The sequence below is a fragment of the Gopherus evgoodei genome, chromosome 19, assembly GCF_007399415.2.
Source record: "Gopherus evgoodei ecotype Sinaloan lineage chromosome 19, rGopEvg1_v1.p, whole genome shotgun sequence".
Classification (NCBI taxonomy): Eukaryota; Metazoa; Chordata; order Testudines; family Testudinidae; genus Gopherus; species Gopherus evgoodei.
Genome location: NC_044340.1, coordinates 16,559,624 through 16,579,023, shown reverse-complemented (window position 1 = coordinate 16,579,023; position 19,400 = coordinate 16,559,624). Strand labels below are relative to the sequence as shown.

At 42.6% G+C, this 19,400-nt stretch overlaps 1 protein-coding gene across 3 annotated transcripts in view; it reads left to right on the top strand.

Moving 5' to 3' along the window:
- ALG9 (ALG9 alpha-1,2-mannosyltransferase) overlaps window positions 1-19,400 on the top strand; it is a 49,971-nt gene that overhangs the window by 10,571 nt on the left and 20,000 nt on the right. For 2 of the 3 annotated variants that reach the window (XM_030538078.1, XM_030538080.1), the window contains 6 exons: window positions 3,775-3,897; window positions 5,876-5,977; window positions 6,163-6,317; window positions 7,647-7,776; window positions 9,022-9,169; window positions 11,816-11,945. In XM_030538078.1, the coding sequence (XP_030393938.1) occupies window positions 3,775-3,897; window positions 5,876-5,977; window positions 6,163-6,317; window positions 7,647-7,776; window positions 9,022-9,169; window positions 11,816-11,945 (788 nt within the window). The remainder of the gene's footprint in view (window positions 1-3,774; window positions 3,898-5,875; window positions 5,978-6,162; window positions 6,318-7,646; window positions 7,777-9,021; window positions 9,170-11,815; window positions 11,946-19,400) is intronic. The other variant, XM_030538079.1, reaches the window with a different exon arrangement.

Sequence of the window (19,400 nt, the reverse complement as noted above, 5' to 3'; positions counted from 1 at the left end):
GATGCTTAGTAATCACTTGTGGAGTTCTCCTTATATGCAGCCTGCTACATCAGTGGGCCCTACTGTAAATACTGCATTGTTCTCTTTCCACTCGTTGCAGTTGCTTTGCTCTCTTAATCCACCACTGATAAACTGGACGTGGCACAATGAGTCCATATGATTTGCATGGTTCTGTTTTGCTTGAATGACTTGGGAGATCCCTTCCAGTCCTTTGTCTTATGAATGTCACACTGGGGAAGCTTATTCCCATTGTTCTGTGAAAGTATAGTTCCCCCATCCCTGAAAAACACCAACAGAGGGAGGATTTCTCCTTGTGCGTGGTGGTCTTTTCATTGCTGTCGTGTCTCAAGTCACCTTGTGCCTTTGTGAATGACAAAAATAAAGGCATGTTGCACTGGGAGGCAGAGAGACTCAATGTCTCTGAAGCATGAGTCAACACAGCGACCATGCCTCAAGCTTGTATTTTCTACATAAAATCTTGCGTCAGCGGGTCACTTAACTAGCCCGTGTGATGCATTATTCCTGCCTGATTTGGCTTTTTTTCCTGAGCCACAGCAGTAAATGTGCCCTTGGACAAGGAGAAAAGGCTCCAGCTCTTAGTCTTTAAGAAGCAGTTCAGTCATGCTGCAGCAAACTTAGGGAAAGGGCCTCTGCATCAAAGCACTGCTTCAGGCCATTTGTCTTCTGCGTTGTCATTGGAGTCTGTCATGAGGTGGCTGTGCCTTTCTGAGAGGAGTCTATGCTCAGCTCTCATCTGACCCTGGTTTTCCCCCAGATCCTGTGACTGTGGGGCAAGGCCTGGTGGGAAGGGAAAAACAGGATGTAATAGGCAGGTCCTGTCCTCCTCAGGGAGAGACCTGAGTAAACCGAGCATCTCTCATTTGGAAATAGTTGCAGGTGGCTGTTAAGTTTTTTCAGGCAATGGCCCAGGGAAGGCTAACAACTGCCTGAACCCCTGTGACCTCGAGGAAGAAATTGTGAACCCTGAGTGTGAGGTCTAACATTGCCCTGGCCCTGGCTGTGAACACCTAAAAGATGGTTCATAGGTTCTGGTACAGATGGATAAATTAAGCTAGAGGGGAAGGCATCGACAGGTGGATTGGGTTTCCTCAGAGATAGCATGTGTGCTAAAGAGGGTTATTAAAGCAGATCCCAGGAGGGGAGACTGCCGCAATGTTGGCCAATGATATGCTAGGCCACTGGAGAGGCACACAACTCCGTTGCAGAGAAGAGGTGTGTTTCGAGAGGGGCTTTCCTCCCACCCTGCTTGCCCATGCCCCTGGCGCTCCATCCAGCGCTGAAGTAACAGCCTGTCACAACTCCTTCCACATCAGCATTGCTACTGCAGTACAGAATTCAGTAGCCGACGGACTGGGAAGAAACCGAACCCTTGTTTACATACGGAGTTCTCCCCCAGGGAGTCCATTCACCACTCTGAGTATACTGAATATTTCTTCTTCCCACGTTTTCTAAATTTCCTCCTGAAATCTGAGAGTTTCCTTTTAAGATTCCCTCTCACAAGGTGTAATCATTTCAGTTAATAATTAATACCTAGCTCCTATATATCTCTCTTCATCAGTAGATCGTAAAGAGCTTTACAAAGAAAGTAAGTTGTTATCCCCATTTTACCTCTGGGGAAACTGAGGCACATTGCAGTGTGTTATCTGAATGTTAACTAACATGCTTCAGCTATAATCACAGTTCAGAGCAGTAGGACATAAGCAACACAGCTGAAGTCATGTTCTTATACTGAGATTGGAAGCTCTTTGTAGCAGGGATTGTCTTTTTGTTCTGTGTCTGTAAAGCTCCTAGCACAATGAGATCCTGGCCTTATGACTGGGGCTCCTAGAAGCTACAGTAATACAAATAATATTGTTTAAATTTAATTCCCCTCCGTGTTATAGGCTTTTCTCTTACGTACATACCTCTCAAATGTCCCTGATTTCCAAGGGGAGAGGGGGCACTCATTTTAGTCTGAAAGTTACCTACATTCTGCACACATTTGGTTTCCCTTTCACTTTGGTTATTCAAAATTATAGACATCAGAAATAAAGAATCATAAAATAAAGATCATGGAAAGGGTTATTTACACTGGAGGAAGAAATCCCACAGCCATTGCAAATTTGCTGCATGGATAAGTATTGTTCGTTCATCCTTTTGGGTCTTGGTCACATTCTGTGTCCCATGTTTGGGCTTTGGCAGCAGGCTGAGAATTATACTCACCTGAGACTTTGAAGGTGGTGATGTGAGTGGGTGGGGACTGAAGGTGAACTTCTTATAAACTTTCCCATTTAAAAAAAACAACAACAGAACGTTAATTTCATTTTGCTTCCAGTGCTGCCGTGCTAATGGATGCAGGATTCCCAAATAAACGTGAGTTGCTTGGGCTTTGCCTTGGTAACTCCTGCTCCTTGTTTCTGACATTATGAGTTCAGCTTCTAATCGTATTTACTTGTACAAGCTGCAGAGGTGTCAGGTTTTCCTTGCTGCTTTTCAGTTGTCTGATTAATTTCAACACAGACCCTTTTTAAGTGGCTCTGATTGCAGGAAATTGCTACGGCATGTGACACATGTCACAACAGTGCATTGATTAAAGCCCCCGCGTGTCATTTACTGACTGATTGCACTAATCATACCAAGAAGGTGGCAAACGTGCAGAGAGGAACTGGCATGCCCCACTGTTCAGGATTTTTAACATCTTGAATTAAGAGTACAAACGAATGACAGTCGGACTGGAATTTCTGTCAATTTGCATCCTTCGAAGCTTGCAACAACCAGTAGGAGGGGTTGAACTGTTTACTGAACAAATGTTTTTGTGTCCTATTCTTAAAGCTAAACTGTAGGAGAAACACACTGGGAAACTTTAGAGACTGAAGATGTATGTAGCTAGCAGATAGACTCACTTTACAGCAGGTGTCCCGGGTGGATAAAGTGTGAATGCAAGCTCTTTTCTCTTGTTTGTTTGAAATAAGTTTTATAGCTCTGTCAGCCTGTGAGACAGCATTGTTCCAGACAGTAACAGTCTCTTAACATCCAGGGCATATGTGGCTGCTTCTCACTTGAGAAGCTTTTCTGCTGCAATGGGTGCAGGTTTGGAGAAGCAGAATCTCTTGACCTCAGTTTTAGTTGCCATTATCAAATAGGTTTTCAGAATGGGATGGTGGCTGTCCTGCATCATGGCTGCACTGCTGTTCATTTGCAATTTGAGAGGCGCCCATTCTTTCAGGGCTGATCGTTAGAATGTCCCATAGATTCATAAACAGCAGGCAGTGGGTATAACATTGAGGCTTAACCATTAATAAGGGGAGAGGAAGAGACAATATGTGGTGTATGTGCTTTTGGTTAATCCCTAAAGGTAAAAGCAATGAAGTTACTTGCATGGAGACAGTGATGTAATAGTTGGCACTCAAGTACCTTCAAATCACTATTGACTAATCCCCTGGCATCATTAACCCATTTTATAGCTGTGGAAAGAAAGATGGAGGTGACTTAGAAAGTCACACAGTAAATCAGTGGCAAAGCCAGGATTAGAACCCAGGAGCTGCTCAAATCGGATTCGTGCTCATTCCTCTAGGCCACACTGCTTCTCTTACTGTAAGATGCTCTTCACTGCATTCTTTGGTTTCAGCTCCATGGGGTATGGAGAGAATCGATGTTTGAAGCTGCTGATCCCCAATCATGGTCAGGCAGAGAGAGAATGGGGCTGCCATACATCTAGTCCTTTTAATCATTCATGCTAATTATCTTTTGTTTCTCTCCCCTCCTCCCCCACAGGTACTGAGCCCTGGTCCTTCTATTTTATTAATGGTTTCCTGAACTTCAATGTGGCGTTTGCTTTGGCCCTGCTTGCCCTGCCGCTGACCTCCCTCATGGAATGTCTGCTACAGAAATTTCATGGTGAGTGCTGTGGTCTTTGAGAGCTGAGCTCCAACAGCCTGTGTCTCCCTGATCCTTGAAAATTAGGAGAGAGCTTATTTGCTGTCTATGCAGCTTTTCTTTCGTGGAAGCAAAATCAGGGTCAGGGAACTTTTTACAAAAACACAGCCTGGTTCCAGGAGCTCATTATTTGCACTGCACTATTTATCCTACAATGGATGCAGGCTGGAGACAGAGATAGCAGATTACACCTGAGCTCACATTAGCATCTGGCAAGGGACGGAACACCATCGACTCTTTAAGGATAATTCTTTCATTCCCCGCCCCTCCCTCTCCTCTGAAGAGAATTGTGCTGTCAAGGCTGAAGTACGCCGAGTAAGTATGACAAATTGTACAACCGCACGCTCTTCAGCCTCAGATGCTATAGAAATAACCCTGACAGAAATTTTAGGGGGGAAAAAATACTCGTCGTTATCTCCATCTTATCTTCAACTGAAAGTGTCAGCCCTCAGTTCTCTACACTTTTTTACTGTTATTTTAAATGCAACTGCCAGGACATTTCAGAAGAGAGCTTTGAGACAACAGGATTGGTTTTTTTTTTTTATCTAGTTTGGATTTTTCGGGTTGTTATTTCTTAATAAACTATTCTAATCACCCCTTTCCCTTGGTGCTGCCCACATGGAGCGTGATCTTGCAAGAAGTTGAGTAGTGAGCACTTGTATCAATTGTTGAAGACACTTGACACTTTGCAGGATTGAGCCCACGTTGGGCAGATTTCTGAAAAGCTACTTCCTGAATTAGGAAGTCTCTTGCACTTTAATGTACTATTTCACAGCTGTGCCATTGAAATGGATAGTTTTTCCTTGAAATACTTGAATATTTACCTTCATAAGGAAACAAATGAGGCTTAAATTCTCAGTCCTATTACATAACTCTGCTCTAAGGGCTAGTAGGGGGGGGCATAAATTTTATTGTAGCCCAAAATATGGCATGTCAAGTGCTGCTGCTAGAAAATTATACAATTAAATATCATTTTGGTAGATTTTAGATTCATAAATGTTAAGACCAGAAAGGGACCATTATGGTAATTTAGTCTGACATCTGACTTCCAAAGTGATCACTTAGTCCTTCATAAATTACACTGTGAAAAAAACAAAACATTGTCCAGTTCATACTGAGTTTCTCTTAAATCAAAGGATGTCAGTTTAATTCATGCAGTTTGGCAAGATGCTCTTCTTAAATACCAGGGCAGTGGGGGAATGGAAGAAGAAAAAACCCAATGGTTGTGTCTTCCCCTGGCCGCTGCTAACACATTTTCCCCAAAGATGGACACATGGTAAATTTTAGGGGCAGATGGCAGCATCGTAATCAGCATCTCCTGTTAGGATTCTGATTATGTATGGAATTGTGTTAAGAAATGGCATTGTAATATATCTTCCTGAAAGCGTACACTAGAGGGTGCTGCTTGTGCCTGTTCCTTGAATGTGGCTGACAGACTGTCAGAAACCAGTGAAAGCTCAGTTGGAGATCCTATAAATGCAGGTTTCCTGCTGCTCACCTAACACTTGTGTACCTAACAGCAGAAGCCATTCTTCTGAGTGCTTTGTTCTTATTGTCTGTGAAATGCCTCTATGCTTATTTGTTTAACACTACAGCTTTTGGAGGGGTGGGGTGAGAGGATTTCAAGTTGCACTGAGCACCCTCGTCAGACTAAAATTCAGGGTAATTATTGTTATTTTTGAATTTCTTCCTGCTTTACACACACACAAGTTGCTTGAGAGATCTTACATGCACTGTTATTTTTATAATGAAGCAACAAGGGTTTTGGAAATACCAGTACGTAAGCAACCACTTCAATTAGGAATATAAGCTTCATAGGACTCTCTCTCTGATTCCTTGATGTGCTAGCATAGTACAACAAAACAAATATCAGGAATTTTTGATTTCCTGTTCAAAAGCTTCAGGTCATGATGGATTTATCTTTTTCTCCTGGGATTAGTTATAGGCTTGTTATCCAGATCCTGCTTCTCCTTCTTTTGGGCTCTGGCTTCCCTGCGTTCTGGGACCTTTAGGGCATCTGAAGCCTACAGAAATCCACTAAGTAAGCTTTACTCCTGACTGATTCCTTGCTATTTTGTCTGTAGTATGGAGAGTGGAAGTGCTGCTTGGGACTGAACAGTGAAACATTCCATTTGAGAGAGAGAGAGAGAGAGAACTGAGGGAAAGCCCTTGTCTTTATTTCACTAGTCTTATGAGCCTTGATTGACTGGTTTATGTTTCTTTCAGTCCAGAATCTGGGTCGCCCATATTGGCTTACGCTAGCTCCTATGTACATCTGGATCCTGATTTTCTTCAGCCAACCCCACAAAGAGGAGAGGTTTCTGTTTCCCATATATCCTCTCATCTGTCTCTGTGGAGCTGTGGCTCTCTCTTCCCTACAGGTGGGTTTCAGTGGGAAGTGCTGCTTTTTATAACCTGGTACCTAAAGGGGATTTAATTACCAGTTTACTTCTATATCATTGCTCCCGAAGGCTTGGGAACATCTGCAGAACATCTGCTGCTGCAACATAATCTGCAGTAATCTGCATAGTTCTGCAGTGTCCGTTGTGTAACTCCAAGAGTGTGATGTGCAGTCAGCTGTTTCTGATTGTTAGCTAGCGGGGTTTGAGTTTTCAGAATGTGGCACATAGATTGATCATAAAGCCCTGGGATTGAAAAAACACAACTGTTCTAAAGTTAAAATGTGTATGGGTTTGCTGCTTTTACAAAGTAGCTGGCTAAACATAATCCTCCAGTTTTGGTTGATTGAGAACATGTGCAGAATCATTCGATCCCCATAAAGCAGTGATGCAGGAGCAAAATTGGGGAGATTTCCCTCCCCAAATGGCATAAATATATGAATAGAATGTGCTAATGATGTAAAAATCTTGGATTAGCCTGAGCAGTAGGCTAAGGATGTCAAGTGCTACCACCAAATATTAATATGCATGACGTTTCCTGGGTGTTTTGCGTTAGCACTGAAACATCTCAACTGCCCTTCATTAGAAATTCTCTCATATGGTGTGAGAACAACCCTGGCCCAATCTGGAATAGTCAGTGGCCCAAATATTTGGAAAGATTCATCATTTGATGCAATCCCAGACAAGCGGCTTGCTGTTCAGGCAGGTGCCCAAGTATTGTGTGCCCAAGTATTCCAGAAACCTGGAAATGGAACTTCTTTAAAGAAGGAGCCAGTCCAGATAGAGAAAGGAGAAACCCAGGGTCTGGGAGAAGGCCTGGTGACAGGCACCCACAGAGAGCAGTAGTAGAAATATCAGCTGGTACTGGTTTTGGGGAATTGCCAGGCAGGAGGCCTGGTTTGGAGAGGGCTGTGATGCCCAGTAAGGAAGAACTCCTGGGAAAGAGGGTTGAAAAGTGTTTGTGATGAGTTCAATTGAACAGTTCTTTAAATAAATCAGATTCCCAAGAAGGGGATGTGGTTGAAGCAAGTGAATCTCTAGGCATTTTTCTGAGGAGCCAAGTTTGAGAAACTGAGACAGCAGACACATTCACTGACTGTGGAAGCTACATCTGTTACAGAGGATTTATTAGACTTTTTTTTTTAAATTTAGTTTCCAAAGAATTTAAGTTGTTAGTGTCCCTTTAAATTAATCACATCTTGCATTCTGTTCTCCCCATTGCAGGTGGCTCTCTCCCCATGGGCATTGGGCTGGATCTCTGTTCAGCTGCGTCATAGGTTTAATGATGTTAATACTTTTTTGTCCCCTCAGAAATGTTACCACTTCGCATTCCAGCGTTACCGCTTGGAGCACTACACAGTCTCCTCCAACTGGCTGGCTCTGGGGACAGTTTTTCTCTTTGGACTCTTGTCACTCTCGCGCTCCGTGGCTTTATTCAAAGGTTGGTGTTGTAGGATGGTCCTCTTCTTAAACCCAGGCAGTTGCAAGACAGTCCAGAGGGGACTTCACAAAGAATTAGGGCTTATTTTGCACATAAAAGTTGTTCTACTTTAACCATACAATATAGTAATAGAGGTGCAATAACCCTCCACCTCAGGGGATAAGCTGTACTAGTATAAGGCACCGTTATTCCAGTGTAACAATTTCCTCACTAGGGCTTGTATGGGTATATCAGAAAAAAAGAATCACACCCTAACCAACATAGTTATACCAGTATCCTATCTGTGTGTAGACCAGCTTACACATCTGGGGCCGTACTCTGGAGAGCACTTCAGCATGTAAAGCTTGTACTTAGGTATGTGATTAAGTGCTTTCATGCATGGAGATGGATTTAAGCATGTACTTAATGTTAAGTATGCATGTATCTGCTTTCTGGAACTGGGGCCAGGAGTGGTCCTATTAACTTCACTGGAGCTTCTCACCTAAATAAAGTAAAGCCTGGGCATATGTATTTGCAGGATTGAAGCCATATACAGTAGTGAGAAGAGAGTAGTGATAAAAGTGCTGTGTTATAGCAAGGTACTTAAATGGATTTGGATCCTAACTACATTTTAGTGTAGATTAGATTATTTAGTTATGAAGCTATCAATTAAGAAGGCCCTGAAAGCATTTGAGGCTTTGTATGAATATTTATCTATAGTGTTATTTTTATATTTCTTTATTTTACTACATGCCCATCCTTTGCTCTGGGTGCACATGCAATATTTCAGTTAGTCATCCAGCAATCACTTGATGTTCATTAAGCCAAGGTTAGCAAACCTTGGCTTGTGATTGATATGAACTTTTATACTTTAGCAAAGCCCTTGTAGAATCTCCCTTTTTGTGTTCTCAGTTAAGCTAAACTCCTTGAACAGTGGAAACGTATGCCATGGGGAGAGGCCTAAAATAAAATCAACGTGTTATTGAACAACAAGGGCAGGAATGTTCATGATTTTGACAGCTTTTTGTGGACAATATGGCAGAAATTGAAGCTGGCCTTGCTGTAATATCGCAAGTGGGTTGGCATTAGTCTTAATGGAATATGATACCATTGGGACGGATGCTCTCTAGATACCAGAGTTAGGTAGCTGGGTATGTACTCCAAACCCTCCCAGCATTTTGATGAGAGGCTTAAATATAAACAAGTCAAGCCATGAGAATACCACCCGCCTTTTCACTCTTTGTTCGCAATCTTCCTCCTTTGTAGGCTACCATGGGCCTCTGGACCTGTATCCAGAATTTCGTAGGATTGCCACTGATCCGACTATTCACACAGTGCCAGAGGGGAGGCCAGTTAATGTCTGTGTGGGGAAGGAGTGGTACCGATTTCCGAGCAGCTTTCTCCTGCCAGATAAGTAAGTTGCTCATCATAAAGGACCTGATTCAGCAAGATACTTGAGCAGCTGCCCGGCTTGACGCTAGTGCCACTGATGTCAACTCGTGTGCCTGAAGTTAGGCCCCTTGCTGAACTGGGACCATAGTGAGAGCAAGATGTGCATATCATGGCGATAATTTCAGAAACAAAGCCTGCCCTTCCGAGTGACGTTTCGTGACAGACAGATTTATCAGCCCTACCCGACTGATGGCTCTTCTCTCCAGGTCTTTTAGCCACTGAATCCACTCTATGCAAATTCTCCATCTCGGCTTGTTTGTCTGCTTGGTTATGTTTAGGGGCGAGGCTGTTGGTGACTCACCTGTTGTTGTGTTCAAGGTTCCCTAGAAACATAGGAACTCAGGTTAGACTGCAGACGGCATTCCTTTAAACTTTATGGAGACCCAATGGCAACAATTATCATAGTGAAATAAAATTTCAAGTCCACAGGGTACATCTACAGTCTCAATTTGTTATCCAAAGCATCAGATGTAGTTAATGCACAAGTTCAGGGCTGCGTGGAAATATCATAAAACCATTAGTTTTAAGAATATGCTTCTCAAGATGCAGTTTGTAGGATAGTTTTGACAAGAATTCATCTCACAAGCTGTCCATAATGCCGAGCCCTCAGACTTATGCCACGTGTACCAGCAATCTGACTCATCTGTTTACTTTTCAGATGTTCAAAATATTTTAATTTAATTAATTCGTTGAGCCATGTGCACGGATTTTGACAATTCAGATTCTTACAGTGGTCCTGTCAAGGTGGTTTTCTTCATTCTGAAATGATGTACTTTCAGTTACTCTAGTTCACAGCCATTCTGTTTGGGAGCTTGAAACTGAATTATATTTTACTTTTTAAAGTGGTGTTTCAGCCCCCAGGCACACGGGTTTGTTGTTGTAGGGTTGCTGATGAGCAATGGGCAGCTGTTGCTTCCTTAAGAAGCAAAGCTTTTGCTTTGGAAAAAATCTTTGGACATCTGTAAAGGTAGAAGGGGATTTTTTCCCATTATGATGAGCCTCTGACTAAGAAATGGGCAGGATTATATATGCTACTTAAAAGGATGTCAGGCAGAGCCAACTGATTTCATTTCCTGACACTGGCAGTTGGCTTTCTGCATCCATCTTAGGGGTATATCTTCAAAACAGCATAGGACAGGGGTCGGCAATCTTTCCGAAGTGGTGTGCCAAGTCTTCATTCAGTCACTCTAATTTAAGGTTTTGCGTGCCAGTAATACATTTTAACATTCTTGGAAGGTCTCTTTCTATAAGTCTATAATATATAACTAAACTATTGTTGTATGTAAAGTAAATTAGGTTTTTAAAATGTTTAAGAAGCTTCATTTAAAATTAAATAAAATGCAGAGTCCTCCGGACCAGTGGCCAGGACCCAGACAGTGTGAGTGCCAGTGAAAATCAGCTTGCGTGCTGCCTTCGGCACCCGTGCCATAGGTTGCCTACCCCTGACATAGGGTGTTAGCCACCAGAACCCTGTGTACTTGTTTGGGAATGTGTCCCAAAAATCCCCTCTACTCTTGCCAAACAGTTTTAGATGATGTCCTTTAATTTTAGGTGGAAAGGGTAAAAAACAAAAACAAAACAGCCCTCCCTCCGTCCAACCTGCAGAACTGCAAGATAGTACAGTCTGTTTGAAAAGATCGTGTTCATGGGCAAACGTCTCACTACTTTGCCGGTCTTGCAGACAGCAGTTGATGATTTCCCAGTGAAGCAGTTGCAATGGATGAGTACTGGGATTAGTCCTTGAAGGCCTGAAATACAAGCTATTAGGGGACAAGTGGCTGCAGAATCCTGCATTCCTTAAAACTGCTGGAGTGTTTATTCAATTTATTCAAGAGTGTGCTGAACAAAGCTGTTCCTTTCACCAACTGAAGTGCCTTACTCCTGGCTGGCATGGGTTCTCGTCTAGCAGATGTGGCCAAAGTTATTTGACTTGCAAATATTAAATTACGTTCAAAAGTTAAATGTGGATGGAAAAGGCCTGATGCCAATTTCAGTCCATTGTTTCTGAACGTAGTTTAGCTCCTGGACAGTAGTCCTCCAGGACTCCTTGAGTGGTCACCACAATCAAAATGCATTTCACTGACAGTGTTCTGGCCCATGCCTGCCATGTCTTTTAACTGTTTTTATCATTAATGAAGTTTGCCAGGATTAATGGGGAACAGAAGGCTGGACATAGGACGTGGGTGGGTTTGTGTTCCCCTTTGTGTGTTGTGTATCTTTCATGAGCCACAGTAATTTATGGGAGTTCCGCTTGTGTTTCCACTGATGGCTCAGTTATGGTTCACTTGTTTAAGTTTATGAGTGCATCTTGTAAGTGAAATTTACAAGAGTGAGGGTATATTCTCTTTGTATTCCCATTGACCTCAGTAGTTCTTACCCATGTGCTTAAGTCTTTCTGCGAACAGGGTCATCTTGCCTAGGTGCAACTGAATTTGGTGGGTGGGGCGCTGGCTCTGTGTATACGTCTAACCCATTGCTGCTTTTCTAGCAGGACTGTTTGCGCTGTAGACTGGAAAGCCTCTAGTTACGCTTTTTGCTTTCTCGTTACAGAATTCTGGTGTTTCCCAGAGTTTCATTTCAGATTTTCCTCTCTCTGTGTTTCCTGCAGTTGGCAGCTCCAGTTCATCCCATCAGAGTTCAGGGGCCAGTTACCGAAACCATTTGCCAAGGGACCAATGGCCACACGGAGCATTCCTGCAGACATGAATGACCAAAACAGGGAAGAGCCATCCAGATATGTAAGGGCTACAAATGTCGTCTTTTTCTTTCAGCATTGTTAGCAGCAGTAGTAGTGCTGTAGTCGCCCAGGAATCCTAATCGTGGGCCAGGACCCCATTGTGCTGGGGCTGTATAAACCCACAACAAAAACGTGTTTGCATGGCTGTGTCCCAAAACAAAATCTGTTTGTTTAGATGTCTGAATTCTACTTGTAAATCATCTCTATTTTGTTTTCATTTGAAGTGATTATTTAAAAAACAAACAAACAGAAAATTCCCAGTAGTTATAATTTCTATTGAACTGTTACACTCTCTGATCCCAGATAACAGTTCAGATTAATCCAGTACTTTCAAATTCTTCTTCCCCCTCCCCACCCGACCAATGAAATGTATTATTCATTGAGCAGTGATTAGGTGACATTTTCCTTTGCACTTTGGGACCTTTCTGTTAAAACAAAGTAAATAAAATCGTCCAAGAGGTTTGTAACAGAAGAAATAGGAGTTTAGTCCAGAGCGTCACCTGAAACAGTTGGGATCCTGTCACCACTGATTTTAAAAGGAATTTGTTAAGATAACCTGCATCAGTATGGTGTGTTTGTTCCTTTTCCAGGTTGTCTCGTGTTACTTAACCAAAAATACCACTTGCCAGCTGGCCTGTTGTAGAATTCTTTAGCAGGTTAAGTCAAAGTACAGAAGCAATTTTCTGAGGACCCAGCCTTTTCCCCATTTTTTCCCTCTCATGGCTTCTTTGGAGGCACAGCTTAGAGTGTTTAAGTGACATAGATACAGGTACTAGCTGTCTCTGTCTTAGGGTTCCATAGTATCTGAAGGATAATCTGCATGTTTTATTTGCAGTTATGTTTTGCTTTGGGCTGGAGATTTTAGTTTGTGTGTTTGCAAGCAGCTGGCTGTAGTGACCATATATATTGGTGCAGTTGGGAGGCTGCTCAGATGACCTTTTAATCTCCTTTTAGTTGAAATGTTATCTAGAAAGGAGTGCCAAGCTAAATATGTTTTTTATTCCTTTTTTCGGAGATCAGAATAATTCTGAGTGTAGATAAATACAGTTCTGTCTCACCTGACCATTATGAGTGGGAATGCCTAGAGTATTGCATTATGAATGTTTGCCCATCCATCTTATCCCTCATTACTGAAGTATCTGAGTGACTTGTGATTGTTAATGTATTTATCCTCGCAACACCTCTGCGAGGTAGGGAAATGCTACTTGCCTGATTTTAGAAACAAGGAACTGAAGCACAGAGAGGCTAAATGACTTGTCAAGTTTGTGACAGAGTCAAGAATTGAACCTGGGTCCCAGGTGACTGCTCTAACCATGGAACCATCCTTCCTCTTGTCGAAAGGGGTGAATAAGATGAAGCAGATGATGCCTTTCGTCTGCCATTCTCAGCACTTTGAAGGGTGCCCACTGTGCGATCCGTGACTCTGTGGGAAGCACTCAGACTAGCAGACCGGATGTAAACCACATACCTCCGTTTAAGTCAATGCACACATGCTCATTTACAGCAGCAGAGGATCTTGGCTCACTATGGCAGCCTGGTAGAGTCTGCAGATTGGATCTGATAGGACAACATTAGAGGAAATTGTATAGGTAACAAAGCAAGAATCAATCTGCAGGATTCAGGCTCTGTTATTTTAAGGTCTATTACGTGGTTACTGGAAATGGGAAGGAGGTGGATTCCCACCTGAGAGGAACTGTCTACTGCAATGCATTTAATTTACAAAATCTTTAACTCTGGCATATTTTTAGCGCAGACAGCTGGCTGGTGCACAGCCTGTGACTAATGAAACAAAACACATTTTTGTTTCGTGGTTGTCTCTTAATGTCACCCTACAATTTTGTTATTTCTGATGCAAGGAAGAAGGACTGGGATATGTTTATTCAATGCAGCCACTTTGAGAAATACAGAAATTAGCTACTTGATGTAAATTTTAAGTGGGGTTTTAAAACTAACCTTTGATTCTGAACTGCTAATAATACCAGGAGAACTGGGATGTCTGTAGAACTGAATGAGCTGCCTGTAGATGTGGCATGCCCAGATTCTAAAGACAGTCAGCAAGCAAACATTGGAAAGAGCAGCCAGAATTGTGCATGGCAAGTAAATCTAAGAGATATGAGCCTATTGATAAATTGTAGGAGAGAGCGCATGTCTCATGAAGAGCTTATCCAAGCTATGGACAAGAAAGAATTTAGTGCAGTTAGAGTGATTAGATTATTCATTCTCCAGTGGAAGTTCCTGCTGCTGAATTGCATGGAAATCACAAGGCATGTCATAGGTTTCTGTTAAGGTGACTGGGAGAAGAGGGATTTAACCATCTTGTTTTTCAAAATACCCAGGCATTGAGGATCTGATTCTGCTTCCTTTACTCTTGTTGTGTAGCACTTACTCATGCAAGTTGTCCTGTGGGATCCTAAATGCATTTCTTTCTGAAACTGTGTTAAGGTGAAGCTGATTGATACCATCTTTTACAAGGAGGCGTTGGCAGGTACCATAGACAGGGTCTAAAAGTTGAACTTCTGTTTGAAGTTCCTGACCTTGGAGAAGACTTCTTTATATTTTGTTTTTGCTTTCCCCACTGAGTGCCTGGCCATCTTTAGAAAAGGATCAAGGACCCAAAGGCTAAGCTCGCCTCATGTTAGAGCTGTTGACTTGAGCTGTTTGGATAAGGTGTCTCTGCGTTCTGCAGGACGGATTTTAACTCAGCTCTGCCTATGGTAGAGCAAGAGAGCTCCTGCGTTGTGCTGTGTGGTCAGACCATCGTCCGCTCTGTTTCATCCGTTAGCCAGTGAGGACTGTGCAATTGGAGCATTATTACAAAAGTTTGGTGTCTTCCACCTGTTTAGCAGGAAGTGGTAAAACCCAGTTCTTTTGTATCTCTTTACAGAGCAGCTGTACCTGATTAAAAAAGACTCAGGGGAATGGGCAAGGTCGTATGGTTAAAATTGCTTCCGCTCTTTTCACTGAGAGTGAAATTCTTCTCTGTGGAAAGGGCCTGTTTAAAGCCTATGCACCACTTAAATTCCATTTAAGCCCCCAAAATAGGGTGCATAGACCTTGTGCTGTCCCTCTGCCCACAGGTGAATTTTACCCTTAGCTTTCGCTTAACCTATCAGAATAAAGTAAAAGCCACTCGAGATTGTAGAGGGGAAATATGTTGTGTGTCTCTGAGAAATCTTTTGAACTGGAAGCATCAGTCCTATTGAGGGAGCATTCAGGAAAAGAAGGAAGTATTATATCTTGATGTTTTCGGATTGTTTTATGCAGCAGTTTGTTTCTCTCAAAGGGACTCTGTATAGCTCTAAAAACAAAATATCTAACAAGCAAAAATCTCTATGGGCCTAGAATTCTCCCCTCTGACAATGCAAGAAGTTGATTCAATATTCTTCTTAGCTGAGTTTCTTGCAGTGTAATTTCAGTTAGTGTGCAAGAGCAATGCCACTGAGCCATCTGGTCTCCTCTTAATTATATTATTTTCAACATAAATTTAACGCAAACCGCAGTGTTTCTCCAGAAAAGTGACTCTAAAACGTTCAAGAAAGTTTGCAAGAGACACTTGTGATGCAGCACACTGCAGAAAGCCCAAAAAGAGGTTCGAGGACTAAAACTGAAAAAGAAACCCAGCCTTCCAAGGCAATGTATACCTGTTCTCTGCTGCCTCTAATGAAGTTTATTCAGGAAGGTTAATTAATGGGTAGCTGCTGTTGGAAACACAGCCTAGCGCATTTTGCCTTTGATTTGATTAATGAAAAATTAACCTCCTTAATAAGACAAACTCCCATAGTGACTGGTGGTATTTGCTCCATTCCTAAAACAGCTGATGATTCTTATGTCAGTTTTGTCCTTTTTGTGTTTCCCTGAGCTGACAAGACTCCTGCACTCTGTTAGTTTGGTTGGTTATTGAGCAGTGATAGTTCAGATTGTGTTCAGCTGCTTTTAATTGGAAGAGAAATTGTTGCTAAAGAGATGTCACTCAGCAACACCCTTAGTACCACATACAGACCTCCATCTGTAAGGTGGCAGGAACTGAGATTGAAAGGGGCCCAGATCTACCAGAATTTTGCTGCTATTGCCCCCTGACTCCTATTAAGGCCCGTGCTCAGCAAAGAACGTCCTTTAAACATTGATCTTCCTGAGTCTCTCCGGGCTGTTCTTCTCCAACTCATTCTTTCCTTCCCCAACTCTTTCAAATAGATTCAGCCTCCCTCAGAGAAATGCCTTCTTCTGCTGACTAACTCCTTGATCTGTCCCTTCCAGGCCACCCCTCCGTGGTGTCTCAGGCAGGTTGCTGTAATAAGCCCCTCTCAGATCACTGTGTCAGGATCCCCAGGGGGCCATCATCCCACAGGTATCTGTGCTTAGGGAATCCTGCCATCGAGTCCTCTTCATGTTCCGTGGGACAGACGTGAGGTTACAGGGTAGAATCTAGGCAGAGCTGCTGGGAGTTAAACAGGGAGCTGGATCTTATGCCACCAATTGGGCAGTGTTTTCCCTCAGTTGCCAGTAATAGGTGCCTGGCGCCTTTCTGCACTGGATAATAAATCAGAACGGTTGTGGCTTGGATACTGTGTTTTGTAAAGGTCTTTATCGAATTGTACAGAAAGATAAACACGATAGGACTTTGACCTAGCACAAAATGCCCCGAGAAGTCACTTTGTACTCCATAGTGCATTCTTTACATTTCGGTGGTAGGTGCCCTTATTTGTCGTGGTAGGGACAGGGAGCGAGAGGGACTGCTTTATTCTCCTGTTCATCTAGCTGTGGGATTTTGCGCACAGGCTTAGACATTAGCGAGGCGTTCAGGAGGAATCAGCTGCCATTTTCAATTGCTCATCAATTTCATTGTTCTGTGCTGATGTAATCGTGCCCAGATTAAATGGAGCGACATAGCAGCCTTTTAATATTTTTATCCCATCAGGTGCATGGATGAAAGCAGTAAATCACAACGGAGCTGTTGCTGTCATTGTTTGAAAGTTCACATTTTTACCCGAGTACCTTTCTTGTCTCTTTCCCCTTCCCCTCATGCTTCACCGCAGTAAAAATGCCCAGCTGTCTAGTGAGAAGGGTACTATGCACTGCAAATTTTTTATTGAGCAGAACAGCATTCTGATTCTGATTCTGCTCAGTTTGAGGAAGTCTCTGGCAATTTACATATTTAGATATAAACTATATTTAAGCCCCCTGCTGTCTCCTTTCCAATCAAAGCAGCCAAACTATTGCAGAATACTACTACTGATTTTATGTCTATAGCATCTTTTATCAAGAATCTCAAAGCACTCGATACATTTTAATTAATGAAGTCTGACAGCCCTTCCAAGAGATAGTTGGGTATTGCTAACTCCATTTGACAGAGGGGGAGAACAGGGAGGTTGGATGACATGCCAGAGGTCACAGAACCAGGAACAGAACCCAGGAGTCCTGATTTTCAGTGCTCTGTATTCAATACTAGGAGTAGAATTTTAAAAATTGCCTAAGTTCCATTTTCAAAAGTGATTTGAGCAATTGCAAACTTGAGTCCCATTGCCTTTCAATGACATTCAGGCTCCTAAGTCACTTTTGAGAATGTGACTTACATTTTTGATCCTTTAGGCACTTTTGAAAATTCTAGCCTAGATCAGCTTCCCTCTCAGAGTTGGAAATGGAACCCATCGGTTCTTATTAGTGGTCCCTCGCACTAACTGCTTGACCGCTCCCCGTCCCTTTGCTTAGTTTTTTACACAGCATAAGTAATCTTTGAACTACCTCCTATAGAACATATCTCGTGAGTTAGGGTTATTTATTAAATAAAGTTTGTCATAGTGCTAAAGAACTTTCATAGCTGATAGCTCATCTTTGCATTAGCCAGCCTTTCTCTGCCTGCAGCCTCTAGAGTGTGCCTGTAGGAGATGCCGCAAGAGGGAATAGCAGCATGGAAAAGACTCAGTGGTGTAATGAACAGCACAGCCTGTCCGTATCAGGGAGTGATCTTCCCAGCAGGAAGGGGATCTTTATATAACCAACGCCCCCTGAGGACACTGTTGCAGTTCATTTACTGGGAGGTCACAAATGTAATTCAGTTTTGTTGTGTTGCTTCCTTGTATACAATTTCATAATTCATCTGAGTGTTGCCAAACTTTTCTGTAAGGGCAAAGCAGCTGCTTGCATCATTGACTGCTGATAAAGGCATGAATGCAACACTATTGTGTCCATGTGATCCTGGAAGTGCAGTGTGATGTCCACTCCAAGCAATGTGGTGAAGAGGATCAGCAGCGAGGCAGGGTGGTGTTAATAATACATTAACCCCATCAGGTTGTAGCACAGTCATGCCAGGCTGTGAGCATCTTTCCAGAGATACTTCTTATTTCCTGTGAATTCACTTAAGCTCCAGCCAAATGTACCAGTAGATTAGCGCCGATGTCTGGCTGTTTGAAACGGTTAACGGATTACTGTGTACATGTGAGATGGATTGGGCAGCCGTGGTCTTATTGCATAAAATCAGATATGTTGCAGATATGATAGTAACTGCAACATACATACTTATGGGAGGCCAGACGAGAGAGCATGAAATGGAGATGTCAGCCTGACATTTTGTGCTAGTAAAGAGCCACAGCAAATGGAAGCATAAAAAACCCATGAGTCTCTCTCTTAAAAATGTGATTTCAAAAAACAGTAGATATTGGATTCTTTTTATTTACTTTACACATTTTGAGCCTTTAGAGTACACTCAGGTCATTTCCAAGCTTCTCTTTGTAACCGTGAGACCTAGAAACATTTTTTTTTTAAATGAAGGCCGAGATTCTCACAATCATCTGACTCCAGCATCTGGAACTTGAATATTGTACCAAATACAGCAGTTCTCATGGTAAAATCATGAGAATTAGTGAGACTGGAAACCCCAAGAATCTGAGAGCTGGTGCCAAGTTAGAACAGTGAGTGGAACTGAATATCAAATAACTCCCAAAATCGAGCCCAGAAAATGCACAAATATTAAAGTTGAGAAATCAGAAGTTAGGAAATTCCCAGAGTTGAGGTTGCTCCCACTGTGCTAGCTAAGCTACATAGCACATCCTGCATATTGCATGGTAAACAATGAACAGTAACATAGTGATTTTTGTGATTAGTGAATTATATTGACTGTGCAATATAGCTGAGTTAGTGTTGTGCGAGCATTTGAACTCTAGAATTCCGTTTCTTATACATTGCGGAAGGGGGCAATACACCTTTAAATCACTAAGCAGTGAGGAGTTGGGTTGCGATGCCAGCCCATGACGTGCTTCCTTCTGCAGGAGGAGCATCCCGTTTGCACAGATAGATTTGAGGCTCTCGCCCTGTTTGTAGGCAAGCAGGGAAGAGTGGCTGCTCAGTTGCATTTCATCTTGTTTGAGGACTATATTACCCTGAGGAGACACAGCGACCATCCCCACTGACTGTCACAGCTGGGAGGTGGAGTGTGCGATGACGGCGAAATGGCTTTGGAAGA